This window comes from Phascolarctos cinereus, unplaced genomic scaffold, assembly GCF_003287225.1.
Source record: "Phascolarctos cinereus isolate Bilbo 61053 unplaced genomic scaffold, phaCin_HiC Scaffold_4;HRSCAF=312, whole genome shotgun sequence".
In the NCBI taxonomy this organism is placed as follows: domain Eukaryota; kingdom Metazoa; phylum Chordata; class Mammalia; order Diprotodontia; family Phascolarctidae; genus Phascolarctos; species Phascolarctos cinereus.
This window is the reverse complement of record NW_027555847.1, coordinates 267,522,066-267,546,220: the sequence shown is the minus strand read 5'-3', so window position 1 is coordinate 267,546,220 and position 24,155 is coordinate 267,522,066. Positions and strand designations below refer to the sequence as shown.

Here is a 24,155-nt window from a genome sequence, read left to right as displayed (position 1 = left end):
TTGGGGCTGCAGGATATTCTAGACATAGGGAATTAAAAAGGTGCGGGTATAGAAAAGGAAAGTGTGATATGCTTGTGGATACAGTCCATATTCTAATTAATAACGTGTAAATATCATTTTTGTGTTATAGATAAATATTTTAAATGCATATTACATTAAGCACAGTTCTAAAGTAATAAATACTTTTTCATTTATTCACATATATCACATACAGGATCATAGATGCTGGAGCTAGAAAAGACCTTAGAGATCCTGATTTAATTGAAGGAAGGCTGGATTTGCAGTCAGAGGACCCAGAGGACCTGTGTTCAAATCTCAGCCCTGCCACTTATTGTTTCTGTAGCTGTGGGCAAGTCACCTAACTTGTCTGTATTAAAGTTTCCTCATCTGTAAAATTAGGGGGTTGGGCTATGTGGCTGCTAACATCACTTGTGGGCAGTTAGGGGGCACAGTGGATGGAGCGCTAGGCCTGGAATCAGGAAGACCTGAGTTCAAATCAGTCCTCAGACACTTACTAGCTGTGTGACCCTGGGCAAGTCACTTAACTCTGTTTGCCTCAGTTTCCTCATTTGAAAAATGAGCTAGAGAAGGAAATGGCAAACCACTCTAGTATCTTTGCTAAGACAACTCCAAATTGAGTCTTTTAAGGGTCAGATATGACTGAACAACAAAAATCACTTCTAGCTCTCATTGTGTAATCTTTTGATCATTTATTTAGTCTGGTTCCTTCATTTTACAAATAAGGAAACTGAGACTTCAAGAGGTTAGGTAACTCAAATAATATTCAAACCCAGGTCTTTTGATCCTAAGACTCTTTCCGTAACACTACACTGACTCCCATATTTATGTACATAAGCATTTAACATGTAGATCACAAGCTCAACAGGTGTTTAGTATTATGTTCTCTCCATGTCTTCGTCATTCTTTCGCTCTGTGCATACATATCAGTGTCACAGTGGGTGCTTAAGAGTGTGGTTCACTAGTCTTCACTCTGCCTCTTGATCTGTGTGTGTGTGTGTGTGTGTGTGTGTGTGTGTGCGCGCACGTGCGCAGGCGTGTGCATATGTGTGTATGCATATATTTGTGTATGTATGCATGCATATAAATAGACCTGCACACATTTAGTTAGAATACAGGAGAAAAAAACAAGTTGGACAAAATAGTATTCAGGCATTTCGTTCAGCCCTACTAGCAGACATCACCAGGCACTTGGCTTGGAAGCAAGCTATACAGGACGGTATTACCACTTTCAAATCAAGCTGATATAATGCCATTGATAACTAGTAGTTTCTGGATGATCCTTTCCATTTTCATTTATTGAAATAGATTGATTTTTCAATTAATTTATTCAAATATGTTGACTTCTATTCCTGGAATAATGCCTTTCTTTAGGTCCCAGCAATAGGCACTCAGTAACTGTTTTGATGATGGTAACAAAGTTTCTGACAAATTATGTTATTGGAATGTATTCATTTTGTTAATAGAGACAGTGTTATAATTGGCAAGGTGGGAGAGGGGAGAAGCACCAGATTTAAAAACAAGGCCTGTGTTCACATTTTGACTTTGCCATCCTGGCTCTGTGACCTTGGAGAAGTCACTTAACCTCTTTGGACCTCAGTTTCCTTAGCTGTAAGATGAGGATAACTTACCTGCTTTACAGGACTGTTGTGAGAAAAAGCACTTTGCAAATTGTAATGTGTAAAGGAAAGCTATGGGGTTTTTTTCCCCCCACTTAACAAATCTATTCAAAAGTTTATGTTTACTTAGCAATCAGTCTTTTAAAAATGTTATTTGTTTGATGGGGTATTCGTACAGATTACTGGTATTTGAATACCTATACAGTAGTAAAGTTTGATATGTTTTACAAAACATAGAATGCTAGGGTACTTAATAAAGTTACAGGTTGGATTTCTTTCTGAGTTTAAATAGCTTACATTGAGGTGGTGTTTTAATGTTTACAAAACTCTTTACTCACACACTCTACAAGTATTGTATCAGTTTTTCAAGTGAATTCGGAATATAAAAATTGTCACTTTGTATCTAAACTTTGTTAAAATGGAAGATTATTGATACATGGTATAAAAGGAAGAGTTACAGTCTTTTTAAAATAAATTTTAATTTAAAGCAAATGTTACTTGTAAATTATATTTGTAAATGCAAAAATAACAAAATATGGTTCTAGACTAATGTATGTGAGAGGGCAAATTCTGCTTTTCCTTCCTTCTGTAATTAAAATTTGACCTGTTTTTAAAATGCTGGACTGGTGATATGATGCTTTGTCAATTATTATACCTATACAAATTAAGCTAACTAGTTGTAATAGTCACGCAAAAAGGAATTTCTCTTGCTTCAAGACACTTTGTTAACATATAAGGTATAGATTTCCACAAAGAAACTCATAAACTTCAGTTTGTTATTATCTTGAGGTCATGGTCCTGTTATTTTTCAGTCTCTACCCATCTAAACGTCACCAGCCAGGAAGTGCTTTGCTCAGCCTTATATGTAGTTATCGCTTCCACATCGTGATTTTCCCCATTGTGGTTTCGATATGTCATGGTTCAGAATGAGAGATTAAGTGGGATTTTGGGGGAGTTTTGTGGAATCTGCAGACAATACGTGAAGCCTAGCAGATGACACAGAAAAAGCTTAGAAACTCAAAAATGCATAAAACATATTTCTAATATTATGTAACAGCAACATAGTTTATCTTTTAATACCATAATAATTCAGAATTCTCTGGTAGGAAGGAAGGGCTTCAACCCCATGATGTGGAACGGCTAACTGTACATGCAAGTTATCAACTTGAACCCCAGGCATGATAAAAATGATCTTTAAATACCATAGAAAGGCATAGGAAATTTTCCTCTTATCACATCTTCTAGTCAGAAGATGATCACTTGTCATTTTTCACAGAATCTGAAATTAAGACAGAATTGTCTAATGTAGATCTCAGCTTTACTGAAGTTGCTTAGTTTGGGTAGATATGGTAATTCATCAAGTAACCCATGCCACTAATACATTTTTAAAAAACGTGTCTAATTTTATTGGCTATCATATTTAAATATAGTTACAGGGGAAAAAGATAATATCCTCTTCTGATTTATTACTGTGTTTGTACAAAAGTTGTTTTTTATTTTAAAAAGTTTTAAAAGAATGAGTGCTATGTAATTATATGCTACCATAATCATTCTATTCCACAAAGATTTCATACAGCTTAGCAATTCTGATGTACTCTTTGAGCTCTTTAAAATGCAATTCAACCTACCATTTTTTTAGTGTGTTATGTTGTGTCTGGATAACACGTTCAGTGTTGGTGCCCATTCTTTGTGTTACCTAGGTGGCGTAGTAGAAAGAGCACTGCACTTGGAGTCAGGAAGACCTGAATTCAAATCCTTCCTCAGACACTTATTTGTGTGTGTGTGTGTGTGTGTGTGTGTGAGACAGAGAGAGAGAGAGAGAGAGATGAATAAATGCTGGTTACTGTTATTCCCCAAAGGAAGCAAGTGTAAGAAGCTAAGAGTAGGAAATCAAAGAAAGCTGCCTGGCACAGTGTCTTAGACATAGCAAGTGCCTGATAAATGTTTAGTAACATGAATTCATCAATAAGCTTTTACTGACCCACCACTGAAGGTTTTTTTTGTTTGTTTTGCCTTTTTTTTTAAAAACTCTCCACAAATTCTTTCAAGGTCCTAGGTCAGTGATGGGGAACCTGCGGCCCTCAAGGCCACATGTGGCCTTTTAGGTCCTTGGGTGTGCCCCTTTGACTGAGTCCAAGTATTACAGAACAAATCCTTTTTATTAAGGGGATTTGTTCTGTGAAGTTTGAATTCAGTCGAAGAGCCACCCTTGAGGACCTAGAGGGCCACATGTGACCTCGAGGCCACAGGTTCCTGAGCCCTGGCCTGGGTTACTGCTGATTTGTATAGCTGATTATTATTGGGTTTTCCCATTGGTCTTTAATATTGATCTTTCTCCTTTTCTTATTTAACAGGTAGTTAAACCCAAAGAAATATCAGGCTCACAACTGTAGTAAAACAATGATGCCTTCTTCTATGCTACCAGCCCAAGGAGATGACCTGGATTCCTGTATATTGAGATTTCCAGACCTGGATTTGAAAGACACAAACCTTGTTTCTCCCAGCAGTAGTCTCAGAGCAGAATTAGATGCTAATATGAGGAAGAAGTATGCACACGCAAAGAAAAAGGTAAAAATACTCTCACCATATTATGTATGGTTATGCAAATAAATCCAGCAACAGCTCTTCTGTGCCATCTCGATCAGCCTTCAGTGTTCTTTTTAAATACTCATGACATGACACTAAGCCTTGCAGATACATTTCAGAAATTGTCAAGGTACAATAATTGTTTAATTTTCAACATTTTCATTGACCTCATCTTTTAATTCAATTAAAATAATAGGTAAGTGTCTTAAGAACAGGGACTTTTTGTTTGTTGTTTTTTGTTTTTTGACTCTTCACCCAGTCACTGGTACATTACCTTGAACATAATGCCTAATAAATGTTTTGGGGTTTTTTGAACCAGATTTGTGATTTCATTGGATCTGGGAACTCCTGGTGAGGAAATTCTCTCTCTACCAATGCAGATCAGCACCTAATTTCAATTAAAAGTCTTTAGATAAAAGCCTTAGGTACCTGGGAGCATTGGGATATTGATAGTGACTTGTCCAGGGTCACACAGTTAGCATATATCAGAGGTAGGACTTATACCGAGGTATTCTTGACTCTGAAGTGGGCTTTCTATCCAATATATTTTACAGCCTCAAATTGATGTTGGTAGTTGTTAATTTAATGATGTCCCTTTTTTTGCTACCCATACTTTCTTCTTCTATTATCTCCATTTCCTAGACTGAAAAATAATTTTATCTGCTTGTAGCAACAGTTTTCCTGCCTAGTGATTTCCATGAAAGTCATACTCATAGGGATTTAATAGGAGAAGCAGTAGGTTAAATATAATATAGGCCAAGACTTGATTTTAATTTAAGCCACAGTAATTCCTTTTTTGCCTCTGTTAATATAAGCCAGTACTTATTTTCTTGGGTAGTAGTAACTTACTTTTATCTAGTATTTTGTGGTTATTTTACTTGATTTGATTTTCACAGTCCTATGAGAGAGTATAAGAATTCTTATCTCTACTTTACAAATGAGGGAATTGAGACTCAGGGTATTTAGACTTGTCTAAAGATATTTAGACTATTTAGACTTGTTGAAAATCATGCATTAACGGACAGAATCACTATTTTCAGTTTCTGGCTTTGTCTCTCGTGTGACAGAAATCAAGTCCAGTGCTCTCTCTGTTACACCACACTGACTTTTTAAAAATTTAACTTAAATTTTTTTGGTTACATTTTAAGTGCCTCCTGCACTGAAGAAGGCCACCATTTCACATATACACAAAGTGCAGCGTGGGGAGGGAGGGAGGACGGGAGACAGGAATTTAAAATGTAACAAAAAAAAACCCCACATACATACACACACACACACACATTGGAGGATGGGGTATAAAACCATGCTAGATATACTTATATTTATCAGTTTTCTGAAAGTAGATACTATCTTCCTTCATAGATCCTTTATAATTGATTTGAGTATTTATAATACACAGAATAACTTAGTCATCCACAGTTGTTTTTCTTTTTTTTTGTTTTGTTTTAGACAATTGGGGTTAAGTGACTTACCCAGGGTCACACAGCTAATACGTGTCAAGTGTTTGGTCTGAGGCCGGATTTGAATTTAGGTCCTCCTGACTTCAGGGCTGGTGCTTTATCCGCTGAGAGCCACCTAGCTGCCCCTACAGTTGTTTTTCAAACAGTATTGCTGTTACTGTATACAACATTCTCTTGGTTCTTTTCATTTCACTCTTTATTATTTCATGTAAGCCTATCCATGTTTTTCTAAAATCAACCAGCACATCATTTCTTACATCATAGTAGTATTCTATCACAATTGTATATCACAGTTTGTTTAGCCATTTCCCAATTGATGGGCATTCACTCAATTTCCAATTCTTTGCCACCACAAAGAGAGGTGCTGTAAACATTTTAGAACATGTACGTCCTTTTCCTTTTTCCTTGATCACTTTGGGAAACAGACCTAATAGTAGTATTGTTGGGTCAACAGGTATGCAGTTTTATAACTCTTTGGGCATAATTCCAGATTGTCCTCCAAAATGGTTGGATCAGTTCACAGTTCTATGATAGTGTATTAGCATTCCAGTTTTTCCATATCCCCTACAACGTTTGTCATTTTCTGCTTCTCTCATTTTAGCCAACCTGATAGGTACGAGATGATAGCCCAAAATTGTTTTAATTTGCATTTCTCTAATAAACAATGATTTAAAGCATTTTTTTTGGTACAACTGTATATAGCTTTGATTTCTTCTCAGAAAACTACCTGTTCATGTCATTTGACCATTTATCATTTGGGGAATGACTCATATTCTTATAAATTTGATGAAGTTCTGTGTATATTTGAGCTATGAGACCTTTATACAAGAAACTATGAAAATATCCCCCCAATTTTCCACTTTCCTTCTAATCTTGGCTATGTTGGTTTTATTTAAACAAAAACTTTTTAATTTATTGTAATCAAAATTATCCATTTTATATCTCACAATGCTCTCTTTCTCTTGTTTATTCATAAATTGTTCTCCTGTCCATAATTCTGATAGGTAATATGTTCCATGTTCTTCTCATTTTCTTGTGATAGCTCACTTTATATCTAGGTCATATATCCTTTTTGACCTTATCTTGCTAAATGGTATAAGATGTTGGTCTATACCCATTTTCTGCCATACTGCTTTCCAGGTTTCCCAACGATTTTTACCACATAGTGAATTCTCATCCCCAAAGCTTAAATCTTTACATTTGCCAAACATGAGGTTACTGTAATCATTTACTACTATGTATTTGATGTCTACTCTATTCCGCTGATCCACCTTTCTATTTCTTAGTCAATACCAGATAGATTTGATAATTACTGCCTTAAAATATAGTTTAAGATCTGGTACTGTTAAACCTCTTTCCTTTACATTATTTTTTCATTAATTCCTTTGATATCTCCTTGACCTTTTGTTTTTCCAAATGCATTTGATTATTACATACTTTTACCCATATTGTACAAGTGTTTTTTTAGGTACGGGAAACCTAGTTATTAATAAAGAAATTGAAGCAGCATTTCTATAGAATTTTAAAACTAGGAAGAACATATAATCTATTGTTGGAGAAACGAAGGCCCAGAGCAGTTCATTAATTTGACCCAGGACTTAAAGCAAAAACCCCAGAGAAAAGGACTTCATAGAAATTAACCCTTCATACTAAAACCTTAGGTTCTTCGCAACTTTGTCCTAGTAATAAGAAGGCTGACTGATGCTATTTTTAATATGTTACAGGCATTTGCCCTTTTGGTCAAAACAAAGGAAATTCCAGAACCTACCAGCTGCTCTTCATCTCTCTGCAAAGGAGTGTGGTGGACATGCTGCCAGCAGGTCTTCAAAGACCAAATTGGCATCCACAGACATACAGCTGCACAGCATGCAGGAGATGTTTATCATCAGACCTCTTCTGTTTTAAAGCAACTGGCTGCTGAGGCTGGGACCCCCAAGCCCTGTGTGTCTGCAGACAAGCCGAATGGATTAAATGGGCCTAGTACGTCTAACCATCAAGTGTCTGTTGACTTTCCAGACACAAGCCGCTTTAAACTTGATGAACTAATGAGGTTAGATTTTCTTTATTTATTTTGAATTTTTTTAAGCTATCCAGTCATCTCAGTAACTGTCACCTACTTAAAATGGTAGCTCTTTCAGATATTTTCAGATATACTTCTATAGGACATCTGACATTGTTGTCACATACTGTAGGTACTGTAACTTGCTCTTTTAAGCATAAAACCCCTTTCAAACAGTCATATTTGGTGGAATTATTTCTCACACGTATTGCATATGGAACACATGGTTCTTAGAGCATACTGGACATAATTTAACTTTTTTTGTTAGGTTATCATTATGCCCATCGATGCACTGTGCTGTAATGTACTGATATCCTTGGAAGATTGAGATGTATAGAGTTGACAGTGTATCCTCTTACGAAGTATTTTACCCACCTCCTCACCTTTTCCCTTGGTTTTCCTGAGCTGCTCCAAACTCAGAAGTTCTTTCCCCTTCTTATTCTTCTCCCAACAAAATAAGAAGGCATCTTTGGCGGACCTGAAATTAAGCCTGATAGACTGGTCACTTTACCCCCCGGAAGTTGGAAAGTTATTCTGGTTGCCTCGTGTCTTCCAGCCTTCTTGCCAGAAAGCCAAGAAGCATGGAACAAGTGCTGTGAAACAGGAGGAGCCTAGAAAAGGGAACGGCAGAGATCAGGGGTGGCAGCAGTGCTGGTGAGGAGGAGGGTGGCAAACAACAGACACTCTTTTTTGGAGAAGAGAGTGTTGAAGCAGTAGGCAGGACAGATTCTCAGGCTGCAGACTCACAGGTCAGATAGCTGTTCAAGTACCTCAATTCAGTTTTCAGTTCAATATAACAAATATTTATTGAGTACTTGATATGTCCAAGGCATGAGGCAGCCCATGTGTGACACAAACTAAGGGAATCCAAGACTAATAAGTTATCAGCTCTGTGACGGCTAAAATTATGTATTAATTATTCTGGGGGGCTTCCCCGGCACTTAGCACCATGTTCTGTATGTAGCAGGCATTTGGTAAGCACTAATATACTTTACAAAGAGAAAGGGGTAAGAAAGAGACCTGTTGTTTTTTCCTGGGGGACAGCAGGGGGCAGCAGAGTGCCTTACTTGAGACAAAAAATCTCTTAAGGTAAACTAGGTCATGGTACCTAGATGGTTCAGGGAAGCAAGGACTAGGGAATTAGATTAAGTAGCACCAGCTAATCAGAGCGGAAGGAAATGCAGAGACTGGCATAGCTGTGAATGTAGAGCAGGCAAATATTTGAAAACTAAAGGACAGTCAAAGGTAAATTGGACACTAACCTTAACAAATCGTCACCATCATCATCATTACAGGGCTGGAAGCATTAAAAAATCTTAGAGGTCATCAGATCCAACCCTGTTTTTTTAAAGAGGAGGGCACTGAGGCCTAGAGAGATTAAATGATATGCCCAGAGTCACAGCTCACAAGTATTGATACAGAGATTTGAGCCTATTTCTTTCTGATTCCTGATCCAACAACACCCTATCACAGCTTCTTCTGTCTCCACTGGGCCAAATATTGGGTTAGAATAATGATGACTGTCACTTGTTACCACTTAAAAGTTTACAAAGCCCTTTACAGATGTTTTCTCATCTGGTCATCAGAACACCCTGTGAGGTGAGTAACACTGGTTTCATCGCCTCTATTTTATAAATGAGGAGACTCAAGCTGAGAGTAGTCAGATGATTTACTCATATTTGCAGTGTCAGAAACAAATTTGATCCCACAGTTTTCCTAACTTAAGTCCAGTGCTGCTGACCCTATAACTCACTGTTTCCCCTAAAGTAGTCATAGGACATTTCTACTCTAGGTGTGCATGAGGCAAATGGTTAACTACACTAAAACAAATGCTCAGACCTTAATAGTGGTCATAATAATCACTTTAAAGTTAAAAAAAATTTCACATACATTTTCTTACTTAAGCATTCCTTCATTTGTTTTTCCCTACTACATAAGTACCTACTATAAAAAAAAAAAAAGAAAATATTTTCTCAATCAGTCGTTTCAGTCATGTCCGACTCTTCATGACCCCATTTGGGGTTTTCTTGGCAAAAATACTAGAGTGGTTTGCCATTTCCTTCTCCAGCTCATTTTACAGATGAGGAAACTGAGGCAAACAGGGTTACATGACCTGCCCAGGGTCACACAGCTAGTAAATGTCTGAGGCCAAATTTGAACTCAGGTCTTCCTGACACCAGACGTGGCTCTCTTATCTATTGTACCACCTAGCTGCCCCAGAAGAAATATTAGAAGGGGCCTTTCTGTGTTGTGGTTGTTTTCTTGATTTTGCTAGCAGTAAAAATACTTCAATAGCCTTGGGGCCAGGATATCTGAAGGGAAGCTTTGAGACTCTTCTCTTTTCATAGAGGGCCAAGGAGGACCAATCTTTAGTAGCAAGAGCCAGGGACAATGAAAAAAAAGAGAGAGAGAAGCCAATCTGTGGGGCTCCCAGAGAAAAGGAAAATGCCTGGAGCACCTTTTCAGGACTGAGAAGTGTCATTTGGACATTTGGACTGGGAGAATGTGCTGTTCCTCCCTAATTGTCCCCGACCCTCATCCCGTGCCGGCTGTTTCTTTCCTGTTGACCAGCTGAAGCTTACACATAACCCTCTGTGTGTTCCAGTCCCCATCCCGTTCCTTACCCACTCCCACTTCGAACTACTGTTCTTTATCCCTCCCCCAAGCCCCTACCATGTTGGATCTCCTACCCTTGGCTAAAGGAATCACCACCAATAGATTGGAATTTGGGGAGTCTGTGATCTGACTGTTAAGGGAAGAGGAAGAGTAAAAGTTTTTTCTGACTTCCCAGATTGAAACTCTAAACACAACTCCCCCTACGCTCAGTCAATAACAAGCGTTTATTGAGTGCCCACTATGTGCCTGACAAGGTGCTAGGTGTACAAATATAAATTAAAAAACATTTCTGACTCTCAAGGAGAGACATGTATATATACGAACATATACAGGATAAAAAAAGGTAATTCAATATAAAGTAGTTTAGGATGGCAGACATTAGTAATTGGGGGATCAGAAAATGCTTTATGATATTGGTGCTTGAGCTGTAGCGTGAAGGAAGAAAGGGTTTCTATGAGCTATAAGTGAGAAGGAAGGACATACGAGGCACGGGGGATAGTGAGTACAGAGGTACAACAGGATATGGAACCACAAGATACAGAAGGAGGAGGCCAGTTTGACTGGATCACAGAGGAAGGAAAGGGCAGTGATACACAGTGAGCCTGGAAAGGTAGGCTGGGGCCAGGTTGTGAGAGGCTTTAAAAAGCTAAACAGAGAAGTATATATTGTGCCAGAGGCAATAGAGTCGTAAAGCATTATCATATTTGGTTATATGAGGTTCTGTAGTATCATAAATGCTGTACACTCCAAGAACATTGTCAATTAAATAGACTTCTCTTGGCTAACCCTGGAACCTCGCCATCTTATGCTGTTTCTATGGGAAATGCCCCCAACCACTTTATAAACAGGCTTTTAAAATATGATCCACGTTTTAGTTGAAAACTTTGTATTCAGGCGGGCTCTAGATAGCTATCTGGAATGCTGTAGAAAGGATTGTTGTAATGGGTTGAACTAGATGATTTCTATAGGGCCTTTCACTTGAAAAAGGGACCTTTTAGCTAAAGAAATTCTATAGTTTACTCAAGTCTGGATAGCCAGGTTGTGATCCTTGTTACCAAATTTCGTTTCTATCCCAAAGGCTTTTTTTAAGACTGCTTCAAAGTGAAAACAATATAGTAAGCAACCATGGTTTTTTCCCTCCAAGTCTGGTGGATGCCAAGAAATGTCATTTAAAAAGCTCTTTGTTTAGCTTCATTGTCATTGACTTCAGTTAGTCACCAAGTCCTTAGTGACTAAATAAAAAGAATGAATTGTCACTCTTTGGGATACAAAAGCAATACACTGATACCTCCATTAAGGCATCTTGTGGGAACAAAGCTCCTTTTTAGTGAATTCATTTGAGGCAGAGCAAGCATTCTTAGCCATTTATGATAAAAGTACCTCCGTAAACTGATTCTCTGCTAACCCTAGATAAAGTTGTAAAACCTCCCCTTTTGTTCCCATAGTGGGAACCCCTACTTCTAGAATCTCTCCCAATTTTAGTTCTTTATGCTTACTTTGCTGTCAAAACAGGGAAGGATATGATGTCAGTCATATATAAACTTTTGTTGACTACACTTAAGTATAAATAGACTTAGGTGTTTCTTCCACTAGTATCTGCATTTAAAGCTTGATGTCTTTAACTGTGAGAGAAATTTTCAAAATCAGTAAGCAGGTGGGAAGAAATTTGGTGGAACAAAGAGGCCTCAGAAATCATCTGCGGTCTTACTCTCTTCAATTACCTCCTTCCCCCCTCCCTAGTTCCCTGAGGTAGACTAGCTGAGGCAGTCTAGCTGCTATGGATCAGAGGAATATCTGTCTCTTATCTCTGGTTTCAACTAGGGTCTAGAACTCACTGTGTACTAGGAAAGGTACCCTAACAGATTTCTTCCCCGAAACCCTCTGTCCCAAGACTCCCAGTTGTGTAATCCAGCGCATTCAGTATTCTGTTTGTTAGTAGCAAATGCTTCCATCCCATAGTCCCCCATAGACAATGTCCACATACCTGTGGTAATGAAATTTCTGACCTTAAAAAAAAAGTATCTTTGTAATTCATTGTCTTTGTCATTAGAAATATACCTATATATTTCACTGTAGGAATTTTAATCTAGTTGGGGAGACACATGGAAAAAATTAGCCCAATAGTATTACAGAGGACATAACAGTAATTAAGTGCTAGATTGTGTGCTACAGAGAAACTCCAAAATAGGTAGGAAGGCATCAAAGAAGACAGGATTTGATCTGAGTCTTAAAAATGATTAACTTTTAGATGAGAAAGGAGAGGGAAGACAAAGGCAGGCATAAGCTGTGCTAGTTAACAGGTTAGTTTATGTCCTCACTCAGATTTCAGGTGTGTACTGATTGTGGTACTGATACAGTACTGATTGTGACTTTCTGGCTTTGGCAACTGATTTTCCTATTTGTTTTGCTTGATCTTTTTGCAGTGCACAGGATAGCAATCAAGGAGTAGTACTACTATATTATTGTTACTGTGACGTAGAGGATCCAGAATGGCTTTGTGCTTGGCAGAAAGCTTTGTGCCAACATCTGCACCTCACAGGAAAGGTAAGGTTTTATACAGATGACATTTTCCTACATTTTTTTCTTTGGTGTAGTCATTAGAAGGGCAATCCTCACTTAAATAAAACCTCGTGAGCAAAGTTTAACATATAAATATTACTCATTAGTGCAAAAGAATTCATTATGTAGTTTGTTAACTATTGAAATCCTAGTGTTCATTTAAAGTACAGCTTAGTTTTATAAAACCTTGGTTTATGGACAGCCTTTCAAGAACACCCAGTATGGAAAGTGAGACTCACATATATTTTCTTTGTCACTGCCCCAGTAACACTAGTGGTAGGGAGTTTCAACTCATCTTTTGCTATCTAATGAAACAAATGGCCTTTTCTGACAGCATTTTTTAAAGAAAAAGGTGTTTTTTAAGAAATGGGTCCATTACTTAATTTCTCACTAGACAGACAGTGAAGCATGATGGAAGAGTGCTGGCTTTGGAGTCTGAAGGCCCGGGTTCTAAAACATCCTCTGCTGCCTCCTACCTGTGTGACGTTGAACAAGTTGCTTGACCTCTCAGGACTGAAGTATCCTACAATGAGGGCTTAGAACTAGATGGGCCCTGAGGTACATGGGGTAGATGAGTACAACTCTCAATCTGAGGCTGTGGGCTTTGTCTCCCCTGGCCATTGCCTTCAAGCGGCTGATAAAATTTCTCTTCGCTTTGTGCCTCTATAGGGTTTTTGTGAGGAAACCACTTTGTTAACTATAAAGTGCTACATAAATGTGAACCATTATTGTATAAATGTACTCTAGAGGCAGTGTGATACAGGGGAAAGAGTGCTGGATTTCTAAGGTATGGTGGCATACACCTGTAAATCCCTGTTTTGAGGGAGGCTGGTGTTCAAACCATGACAGGCACCAATGTGATGAGCTCGCAGGATGCCTAAGAACAATGAACTGGCCCGGGCTGAAAATGAAGCACATTAAGGCTTCTGTATCAGTAAGAGGGGGTCGAACTTGTGAGTGGCATCTGAACTTCTAACCTGGGCGAGACAGGGAGATGCAACCTTTTTAAAAACAAAACAAAACAAAACAAAAACTTTTTTTTTCCAAAGAGAGAAACATAGTATGCAGACAGGGGAGGTGACAGTCCTGCTGTACTACTCTGCCCTAGTGGACCATCTATGAAATATTGTGTACTGTTCTGCATACTGTGGTTTAGGAAGGCTGTAGACAAACAGCAGAGGAGGACATTCAGGGTGGAGAGGTGATCCAAGACATTTGATGCTAGGAAATGGGGGTGTTGGGGCTAGAGAAAAGAACACTTGGGCAGACGTACATGATAGCTATCTCTCCAAGGAATTAAAAGCTGTTACATGAAAGAGAGATTAAACTATGTCTTCTTGGCCCCACAGGGAAAAATTAGGGATGGAAACCAGATTTAGGTCAAATGTAGGGAAAACTTGCTAAAAATTTGAGCTGCTCTAAAGTGTACTGGGTGAACTCAGGCAGTACCATGCAGTGGCTTGGTCATGGCTAGATGTCATCTCTATAACAGAAATGTTAGAGGAGATTCCTCTTAAGGTGTAGGTTGAATTAGATGACCTCTAAAGTTACTTCTAAATCTGAGATTGTGAATCAACAGTTAAGTTAGCTAGAAAATAAAACTTAGGTTAACTGGAAAATTTAGCTTATCAGAACAAAGTAACTAAATCAGTTATTTGGCTTATTGCTATGTTCATTCAGCTCTCTGCATTGGTACAAGTGGTGAACTGCACAGAGCTAAGCATAGATCCCTGGGACAATTCGCTAGGGAACTCCCTCCAAGGTGACAGGGACTGTCTTTTGGTGTGTTCATTCTCCAGCTTTCAGACCCATCCAACTGCTCTATATCTACCCCACATCTCTTAATTTTGTCCAGAAAGATAGAATGATAAAGAGATTTTGTCAGATCTTTTGCTGAAATCCAAATTAATTATATTTTTGGCATTCCTCTGATTTGCCTGTCTAGTAACTGTCAGAAAAGGAAATTAGTTTAGACAGACAGGACTTCTCCCTGAAAAATCTCTACTGGCTTCTCCTTCTACATGCTTACAAATTGTCCCTTTAAAAACACATTCTAGAATTTTTCCAGCACTCAGTCAAGCCCTCCATCCCTGAAATTGTCCTACTAAACTTTTAGAACTTTCTTTTAGCTATACATGTTCAGTGATCAGTTATGTATTTTTGGAAGTGTAACATTTTTAATTAAGAAGCACTTTATCAACCACAAACAGAATAAATACAAAAGCCAATTAATGTAGGAGCAAACTGTTTCATTTAAAAATACATAATTGGGAGATGAACCAGTATATCTGTACACAGCTGAAAAAGCACCAACATAGTTTGAAATAGTTCTCAAAAAAAAATTTATTTCTAAGGGAAAAATTAAATCTTTCTCCAAAATTTCACATAAGTGAAAGGTAAGGTGCTTCAGAAATCTATGTGAAATGACAATATTTTTTTAAAAAATAAGTTTTAATTGGCAACATTAAAAAAAAATCTAGAATTGACTTTTTTCTTTTTTTTTTTTGGTGAGGCAGTTGGGGTTAAGTGACTTGCCCAGAGTCACACAGCTAGTAAGTATCATGTGTCCGAGGTTGGATTTGAACTCAGGTCCTCCTGACTCCAAGGCTGGAGCTCTATCCACTGTGCCACCTAGCTGCCCACTAGAATTGACTTTTAAAAAAAAAACAGCATATGTTAAAGCATCAGATTCAAAGAAGCAATAATATAAGTTTCACCTTTCCCCTGAGTCCCTTAGCCTAATGTAATTGGAGTAGAAGCCAAATTAGTTTTGTTTTTTTCCTTCTCCTATCAAAATTGAAGCTTTTCTAGGTTGAAACCATAGAGCAGAATGCTTCATAAATTCATCCCATTTTTCTGCTATTGTTAAAAAAAAAAAGGAATTCCTCAGAAGGGAATATTCCAGATAACTGTTTCCTGCTCCTTTGGAGTCACAGCTTTTGCAATTTTGTCATTTTTCATGGTGATATTTCCCGAGTGCATTACCTACTTCCTGACTTTGATAGAATTTGCGGAATATAATTTAACCTTTCTTGTGTAATTGAGTTGTCATTATGAAAATCAGTTATTGTAACATGCTGATACAGTACCTTTTGAGGATATTGAGGTTACCAAGGTACTATTCAGTAACTGACTTGTACAGTTTTTCTGACTTCTCAGTTGTTTAGTTATTGATGCTGTGTTGTTTTATACACAATTCTAAGTCAGTATGCCTGAGGGTGGTTGCATCTCATTGTTTTCATTGCCAGTGAGAGGCCTTTTTTCTTTACTTCTAGGGTAATAACTGTAGCCTTAATATTTGAGGGTAGGTAGTGACCTCCAGATAAGTGAAGCATTGCTCTTTGGTTTCTTCCACTTTCTAGCAATGGCTTTATCCTATGCCCCTGCCAAAGGACTTTCATAACTCTCTGTAATCTTAGCCCCTCTTATGTTTAAGGCCCTCCATTATGATTGGATTTATGATTTTGCCTGGAATAGTCATAAGGTTTGTATTTGTAGCTCACTGTTCTGTGTTATGCCGCACTCTGGTTTCATGGGGAGTAGAACTGAGGTTAATCTTTTCCTTTGTTCTGATAACAAATTAGTATAGTATCATAGCTATTACCTTTCACCAAGTTTAAAGGAACTTAACAGAAGTGATGTCAAATTGACTTCTTGATCTTCATTTTGCCAAACTGGTTTGTGTATATAATCACTTTAAAATGTCAGGGAACGCTACCCCTTAAGTTCCAGAATGGAATGAAATGTTTTTTAAATTCGTAGTACATTTGAAAATTCCTACCTGCAAAACTGATTTCAAATTCTCATGAATACTATTAGTATCAACAATAGCAATAATAATTTAGATTAGGCTTGAATAGCTACAGTTAGATGGAATTCAGTTATCTGATTACTGAATTTCTGAACCCTTCTAAAAAATTTAATAACTGAGTCCCTGACAGACCTTGTTATAAGGCAGCCTCAGCTATAAGGTGCTGAAGAAGACATGGACCCTAAGGTATTATTTCAGCAAGACTCTAGCCTTGAATCAGGGAAAAGAAAGAAAGTAACCAAAAGAATGCAGTGAACATAGAATCATTAGAGAGAGGAAAGGTTTGAGTAGGAAATTATATCCGCAAGATGCATTTGTATATAGGATTTTCACATCTTGAATTTCTAGAAACACTGCACATAAGAAGGATCAGAATTCACTTCTATAACCAAACATCCATTCAGTCTAGGTAAAATATTTGTCTGCCTGGGATTTTCAGTGGAAATATAAATATTTCTTCCTTAGCCAAAGAGCACTGTTAGATGTCCCGTAATATAACATATGGTAGCCCTTTTGAAGGAGTTAATGGTTTAGTGGTTCTGGTGCAGAAAATTAACCGAACAATATCCTCTTACTCTGGTGAGCCCTGATTTTTAACTTTGCCGTTTTTTAATATTTTAGGTTCGAATTGCTACAGAAGGAATCAATGGAACAGTGGGTGGGAGCAGATTAGCAACTGATCTTTATATGGAAGCAATGCTTTCTCATCCTTTGTTTAAGAATATCTTATGTAAGGAAGATTTTAAGGTAAGAGCAATGGGAATAAAAATCACTTCCGCTGTCTTCTTATCATCTTTAAGTGGTCATTTTCATACTGATATGTAACATTAAAACCTTCATTAACAAGAACCCAGATGATGAAGGACTAGACCTGTGATTTCACCAGAATAAGGAGCTATCTGGTGAGGAAACTCCTCCTACCAACACAGGCCAGTGCCTTCTCTCTAGTTTATAGACTTAGAGAATTGCCCACAGTCCTAAGTGACTTCTTCAGGGTCATACAGCCAGAATGTTTGAGAGCTGGGAGGTGAACCCTTCCTGACACTATAACCACCAGGTGATGCTGTGCCTCTCAGGAACTTTGAAATAATCAGAATCTTTTGGTCATTTTACTTTTAGGGGGAGAAAAAGAGGCAGATAGACAAAATAAGGAGACAGACTAACAAAGGGTTTTTTTTTAACAGATTTTCTGGGGTGAAGACAGATTCAATCAAAATCTACCTTTTATATCTGTAATGTTAAAGAAAATGAATTTTCTCAGGGTCAAAATGATGACCCTAAAAGGCAGTACAATCCTCCAAACACAATTGTGTTCACTGCACTACAGTTACTGAGTCAGAAAAAATAGGCCAGTGTATTTTAGTGAGAGTTTTCAAAAGTTTTCATGCTTTAATTGCACTTTTTCTTTTATTACATAATACTTCTATTACAAGAACATTCCAATTAAATGCATTTTTTTTTACTAGTTTTTATTATTCTTCAGGTTTATAGAGTACTTTTGTTACCCCTGGTACTCTCAGATTCTGTCCTTTCCATTTTTCTTCTGAAATTCTTTAATATCCAAATATCAGTTTCCTCTGTAATAGAATACAAACTAACTTTATTTAGTAGGTTGAGGTGGATGAAATTTTAGTATGTTAATGAACAGAAACAGAAGCCTTCCATGGAGGAGATGTTAGGGACAGAAACATTTTGAGAAGAGGGATTTGGGGATAATCTATTATATGTATAATTTTAGGGCCATCTCCCATCTTTTCTTTCCATGGTTGAAATCAGCTACTATTTTTCTTCAAAGGTTTTGTTCGTTTGTTTTGTTTTTGATTTGTGTTGTTGCTTTCTTCAACACAAGGGTATACATTTGAAAAGCAGACAAATTTTTCTTCCCTTGGGTAGTCTAGAGCAGCACCTCTTAAACTGGATTGCAACTCCATAGGGTCATGAAAAGTTCGGCAACAATAAAAGGTTTCTGAACGTGCAACAATAAAAATTAATTAAAAATCAAATGCATAATGATTCCCAGGTGTTTCTGGTAGCGCTTGCAATTTCACTGCAGCCTTGGTTCTGAACACAAAGCAAGCGCACTTTGCACTGAATATGCCCTCAGGCCATACAACACCAAAGAACACTACCAAAACAAAAAGGGGTTGCAAGTGGGAAAAGGTTAAGAAGCCCTGGGTTGGAGCACAAATTACTACATTTTTTTTAATTTTCACCCACTGCAGATTATTTGAAGAAAAAGGAAATGTTAAGAAGTCAGCATAAATCTGATAAACATTCAGTAACAGATAAGACAGGGGGTGTATAACAGAAAGGACTCTGGAAGGTTAATGGAGACCAGTTCTAGTCCAGTTCTGCTACTGCCTAGTATTGATTTCTTATGACTCCTTTCAGCTCTTGAGATTGTATGATTTTCTTGCCTTGGGCAAATCATTTTGCCTTTCTGGGATTCACCTTCCTCATCTGTACCCCCCTACCCCCACAAACACACATTTTCTCTCTCTCTCTCTCTCTCTCTCTCTCTCTCTCTCTCTCTCTCTCTCTCTCTCTCTCTCTCTCTGTCTTTCTCTTTCTCTTTCTCTCTTTTAAAGGTGCTTGCCAACTGTAGTATTCTGTGATTCTAAACTTTACATTTGCTTATTGTTAGATATTGGTAACCTTCCTTTGATTCAGTTTCAGTTAAACTTCCTGATAGCTCTAAATCTTATGATCATCACTTTGAGATAATGTGCTAATATAGGAGGGGTGTAGTATCTAGTGGTGACACAGACTTCGAGTCGAGGACACCTGGTCAAACCCTTTACCTGGCAGGGCTTCAGTTTCAGCTCATCCTGGATGACCTCTTTAGCCCATGCCAGCCCTAAAACTGTATCTTTTTTTTTTTATGGTCCATCTTCTTTGGTATGTGGCACACCCCACTCCTATCATATTTAAGTAGTATTCGTTGGAAGCAGAACATCTCTCTCTAACACTTTCCAAGGTCTTGAGGCAATTTAAGGAAAGTATTTAGTGCAGGGAGGCCTGTGATAATTGTAACAAGTTTCACTATAATGATAGTCTAGGAAGAGAAGAAAACTGATACGTTAGTGTTTCATATCTAGTTGCTACAGGCCATTCACAAGTTTGTTTATTTTAGTTTTTATTTCAGACTGTCATTTTTGTGTTTAGAAAACCTGTTCATGAAAAGGTCAGGTTTTCCATGTGTTTGAAATGACTGTAGAATATGCAAGCCACCTTAAATTTGTGTCATATTGTGCTGTACATTAAAATTCCTGTATTTGGTTCTTGTCTTAGAATGGGGAAGGTGGCAATGGAGGACTGGGAGGTTTGCTCTGAGGAAGGGAAGACTTTGTATTTTTTGTTTTTCATTGGCTAGACCAGCAAAGGAGGAGCTTACTGTTTTCCAGGACTTCGTGTTGGTGTATATGAAGAAATCGTGCCCATGGGAATCAATCCCAATGTGATCTCCTACAAAAAACCCGGTATGCTTGTTTTAGGAAAAATTAAAATGTATTTCTTTATTAGGTTTCAAAACTGTATAGAGAAGCAAAATAGCAAGTAAGACTCAGGTCAGTAAGATCTATAGTGATTTGTGAATAAAGCAAGCATTTCTATGTCTTAGATATGGAATGGTCATAGTATGAGCACATTAGAAACCTGAGCAGAACTACTTGGTGTTTTAAAGCTTTGGCATTTGAAAAGTGTCCCATAACCTTTTCACCTGGTTACTTCATTCTCACAAATTAAGTTACTAGCTTTCTAGAGTGGAATAATTCGTGTCCACTGAACAGCAGTGCTGTCTTACAGACTCAGTCAAGACTGCAGTTACATACAATATTTTTCTGTTATTATTATAGATAACTGAAATATCTATATGGTAATATGTATTATAACACAATATATATTATAATAATGTATAGCTATTCAAAATATCACCAACAAAACAAAGAGGAAAATAGGAATTAAACTATGAATGTCAAGAAAAAGAAAGTAATTATCCAAGCATGTTATCAGCCCAGTGTTACTAATACATGCACCAACAATGCTAAGAAGATATTTATCATTGTGTGACTGAGACTGTATGGCCTAGTAGAAAGTTCACTGGATTTGGAGTGAAGGTACCTGAGTGCTTATTCCAGCTGTACTTCTTATTACCTTAGGAGTCTTGGGCAAATAATTTCCTCTCTCTGGGCCTCCATTTTCTCGCATGTACAAAGAGGATATTGGATTAGATGATCTCCAAGGTTCAAAGTCCTTTCCAACACTAAAATTTTTTGATTCAGACTATATAAAGCAGATCACAGTTAATACATTGTGTTTTAATCTGGGCCAATTTTAGGTAATTTAGCTCCTTTTAAAGAATTTTGACTAGTCACTGTCAGCTCAGTCTTGCACTCAGGGTCAGTGGAACAGTAGAAGAAACTTACTCTCATTAGGTGGGATCCCTTAGCAAAAACAGTTAACTTGTTAATGCTTTGGAGTTTACACTGATCTCTACTTCATTTATTTTATTCTATGTGATATGCTATATATAGCAAGAAACTTTGATACCTGAGTAAATATTCCTTGGGTTCAAGAGTGAATAATCTTTGACACTTTGGCTGCCATTTTTAGTTGCCATAGCTATAAAGAGACAGAACATTTTCCAAGGGATAAAGAATACTTTTTTACCCCATAGTCCAAGTTATCTTATTAGGGTACTATAATGTGTTCATGGGAGCCCTGATTACGTAGTTTAGCTTTAAGGCTTTCCAGATTTTTCCATGTTAGCAGACAACTCTGTTGCTATGCATTAAGATATTCCACTGAGCTCAGTGATTCCCTTTGTGATATGTTGATGTTGCTTAATAAGGAATAAGCATAGTTAAGAGTACTTTCATTTTGTGCAAATATGCCCTTGTTCCGCCTGTGACTTAGAATTGGACCATTCAGAGTTAAACCAAGTTAAACAAAAGTTTTCATCAAGCATGTACCTTTTCTTGCCTTCTCTCTCTCTTGGTAATAGCAGTATCATGTCGTGACTACCCTATGTGGGTAGGGTACATGGTTAGAATGGAAGTTTATGGTCAGATGGACATATATTTCATGCTATGCTGTCTTAGATCCCTTCATGTTAAGCCAAATATGTGTGGCAAAATTCTGAAAGTAATAACTACTGAATTTCCTTTCATTTGGTGGGCCAGATTCTCCTTAGGGATTTCACAAAAAGAAACCCAGAGTAGAGAGGTTATAGATATCTTGCAGTCTAATACTGTGAAATTGTCATTATAAAAACAACTATTTTACCAACTTAATTGTGATTTGTGAATAGAAGAGATTTGGGTGGAGAGGACCACTTAAAATAGTTTTGTCCTGGCTCTCCAAGAATATTTTAAAATGTCTTTAAAGTACTTTTGGTTTGATTTTAGGAATCCATTTATCCCCTGGTGAATTTCATAAAGAAGTTGAAAATTATTTATATCAGGGTAATCAAGAGCAAAATGACACTATTCTGCTGGACTGCAGGAACTTTTATGAAAGTAAAATAGTAAGTTCATTTTGGGTTAGATCCTTGTTTAGGTTCAATAAAATGATTTCATGCTTTCCATAACACTCAATGATGTCAAAGAACAAAGAAGCCCACTTGTGTGAACCACATAAGAGAATTACCATTTATTTTTCTTGGCACCTGATTTCTAACAAAGTCAGTATCCTGACAGTAAAGCATATGACTTTGAAACATCTTAACTGCTATTAGAGTTGTTTCTCTTGTAAGCATATTCTTGTTATTTATGACAGATTTAGGATCTCATAAATTTTTCTTTGTGAAAACTCCACAGTTCTTCTCTCCTTTTATGTCTTTCAGAAAAGGGGGAATGTTTGGACTCACCTACCTTCATTTATCAACTCAGAGTCTTTGAAATGAGTTTTTCCTAAGCAGTAGGTAGTAAATCAAAGCCTGCAATTTTAAGAAAGATATACTGTCAAATACAAATGCTTCTTTGCCAAGGCTGAGGTTGTTCAAGGAATGAAGCCATGTTTTTCTGATAACTCCTGTTTCCCTACCTCCTGTTGTTCACTGCTTTCAGTGTATTGTATTGTAATCACATGACAGTCATTTAATATTTTAGGGCCGTTTCCAGAAGTGCCTGGCACCAGACATCAGGAAATTCAGTTATTTTCCCAGTTATGTGGACAAAAACCTGAAACTTTTTAAGGACAAGCGTGTGCTAATGTACTGTACTGGGGGCATTCGTTGTGAAAGGGGTTCAGCCTACCTTAAAGCTAAGGTAAGCTCTCTTCCATAGAATGTGCAGCAGGTAGGGATAGAGAAGACCTCAGGAGCAAAATATGCAGTCTTCTCTACAGGAGTAATTAGCTCATAAGGGTGTGTGTGAGTTTCCTGTATGAGCTATGGGTTTTTCATATGAGATAAAATCTAAGGTTCCTAAAAATTGCAAGAAATGCCGAGTCTTCAGCAGTGACATCTAAAAGAAAAGATGGAAAAGTTAACCTTTTCCCTATCGCAGGAGGGGGAATATAGTGAAATGTAAGGAATATTAACCTAGAAGCCAAGGTACCTGGTCCTAGTTCTGGCACTAATTAAATTATGTGGCCTTGTTCTGAACGCTTAATTTCTCTAGGCCAATAAAAACAAGTGGTTGGATTAAATATTCTTTGAGGTCCTTCTGACTAACATTCTGTGGTTCTAAGACACTACCTTCCTCAATCTGGGAATGAGTGTGCTAAGTATAGAATGTGCACATAAAGCCATACCAGAGGAAAATGACTTTCAGTAACATCATAATGTCAGATATTCCTTTAAACTGACTAGTAAATAGGACAGCTTAAGTCTTGCTAACAGAAGTATGCCATGAAGGAATAATGGGAAAGAAGTGTCTCTAGTGGAAGAAGTAGGGGACTGAGGTTCAGAAGCACTGGGTTCTCGTCCTGGCTTTGCTGCTAACTAGCTCTTTGACTATAAGCAAATGACTTTGCCACTCTGGATCTTGGCTTCATAGTTAAACTATCTAACAAAACTTTTACTGACATTTTCTAATATCATGTTAACTTTTGAAATACAGGGAGTATGCAAAGAAGTATACCAGCTGAAGGGTGGCATCCACAAGTACCTGGAAGAGTTTCCTGATGGTTTTTATAGAGGGAAATTATTTGTTTTTGATGAACGCTATGCTCTCTCTTACAACAATGACATTGTTTCAGGTAGGTCATTCACTTCTCTACGGTGTTCCAAGTTAGGGTGTTATGTACTCTCTTTCCACTAGCCAACATGAAGAAGATGGATAGAAGCAGTGTGGTCTAATCCCCTGGACTGGGAGTCAGGAGACTTGGGTTCTACTGACCTCTGCTTCTGTGTGGGAGAACGTGGACCACTAATTTAGCCTCTATAGGCTTTAGTTTTCTCATCAGTAAAATGAAAGAATTGTACT

The 24,155-nt window shown here is 37.6% G+C and overlaps 1 protein-coding gene across 4 annotated transcripts in view; it reads left to right on the top strand.

Moving 5' to 3' along the window:
* Nucleotides 1-24,155, top strand: part of TSTD2 (thiosulfate sulfurtransferase like domain containing 2) — a 36,332-nt gene that overhangs the window by 4,718 nt on the left and 7,459 nt on the right. For all 4 annotated transcript variants that reach the window (XR_013486089.1, XM_021004527.2, XM_021004530.2 and 1 more), the window contains exons 2-9: nt 3,992-4,205; nt 7,408-7,733; nt 12,782-12,902; nt 17,350-17,475; nt 20,102-20,207; nt 22,134-22,252; nt 22,836-22,994; nt 23,790-23,928. Coding sequence is in view for 3 of the 4 variants with exons in the window: in XM_021004527.2 (XP_020860186.1) it covers nt 4,038-4,205; nt 7,408-7,733; nt 12,782-12,902; nt 17,350-17,475; nt 20,102-20,207; nt 22,134-22,252; nt 22,836-22,994; nt 23,790-23,928 (1,264 nt within the window). In the remaining variant the exon portion in view is untranslated. The remainder of the gene's footprint in view (nt 1-3,991; nt 4,206-7,407; nt 7,734-12,781; nt 12,903-17,349; nt 17,476-20,101; nt 20,208-22,133; nt 22,253-22,835; nt 22,995-23,789; nt 23,929-24,155) is intronic.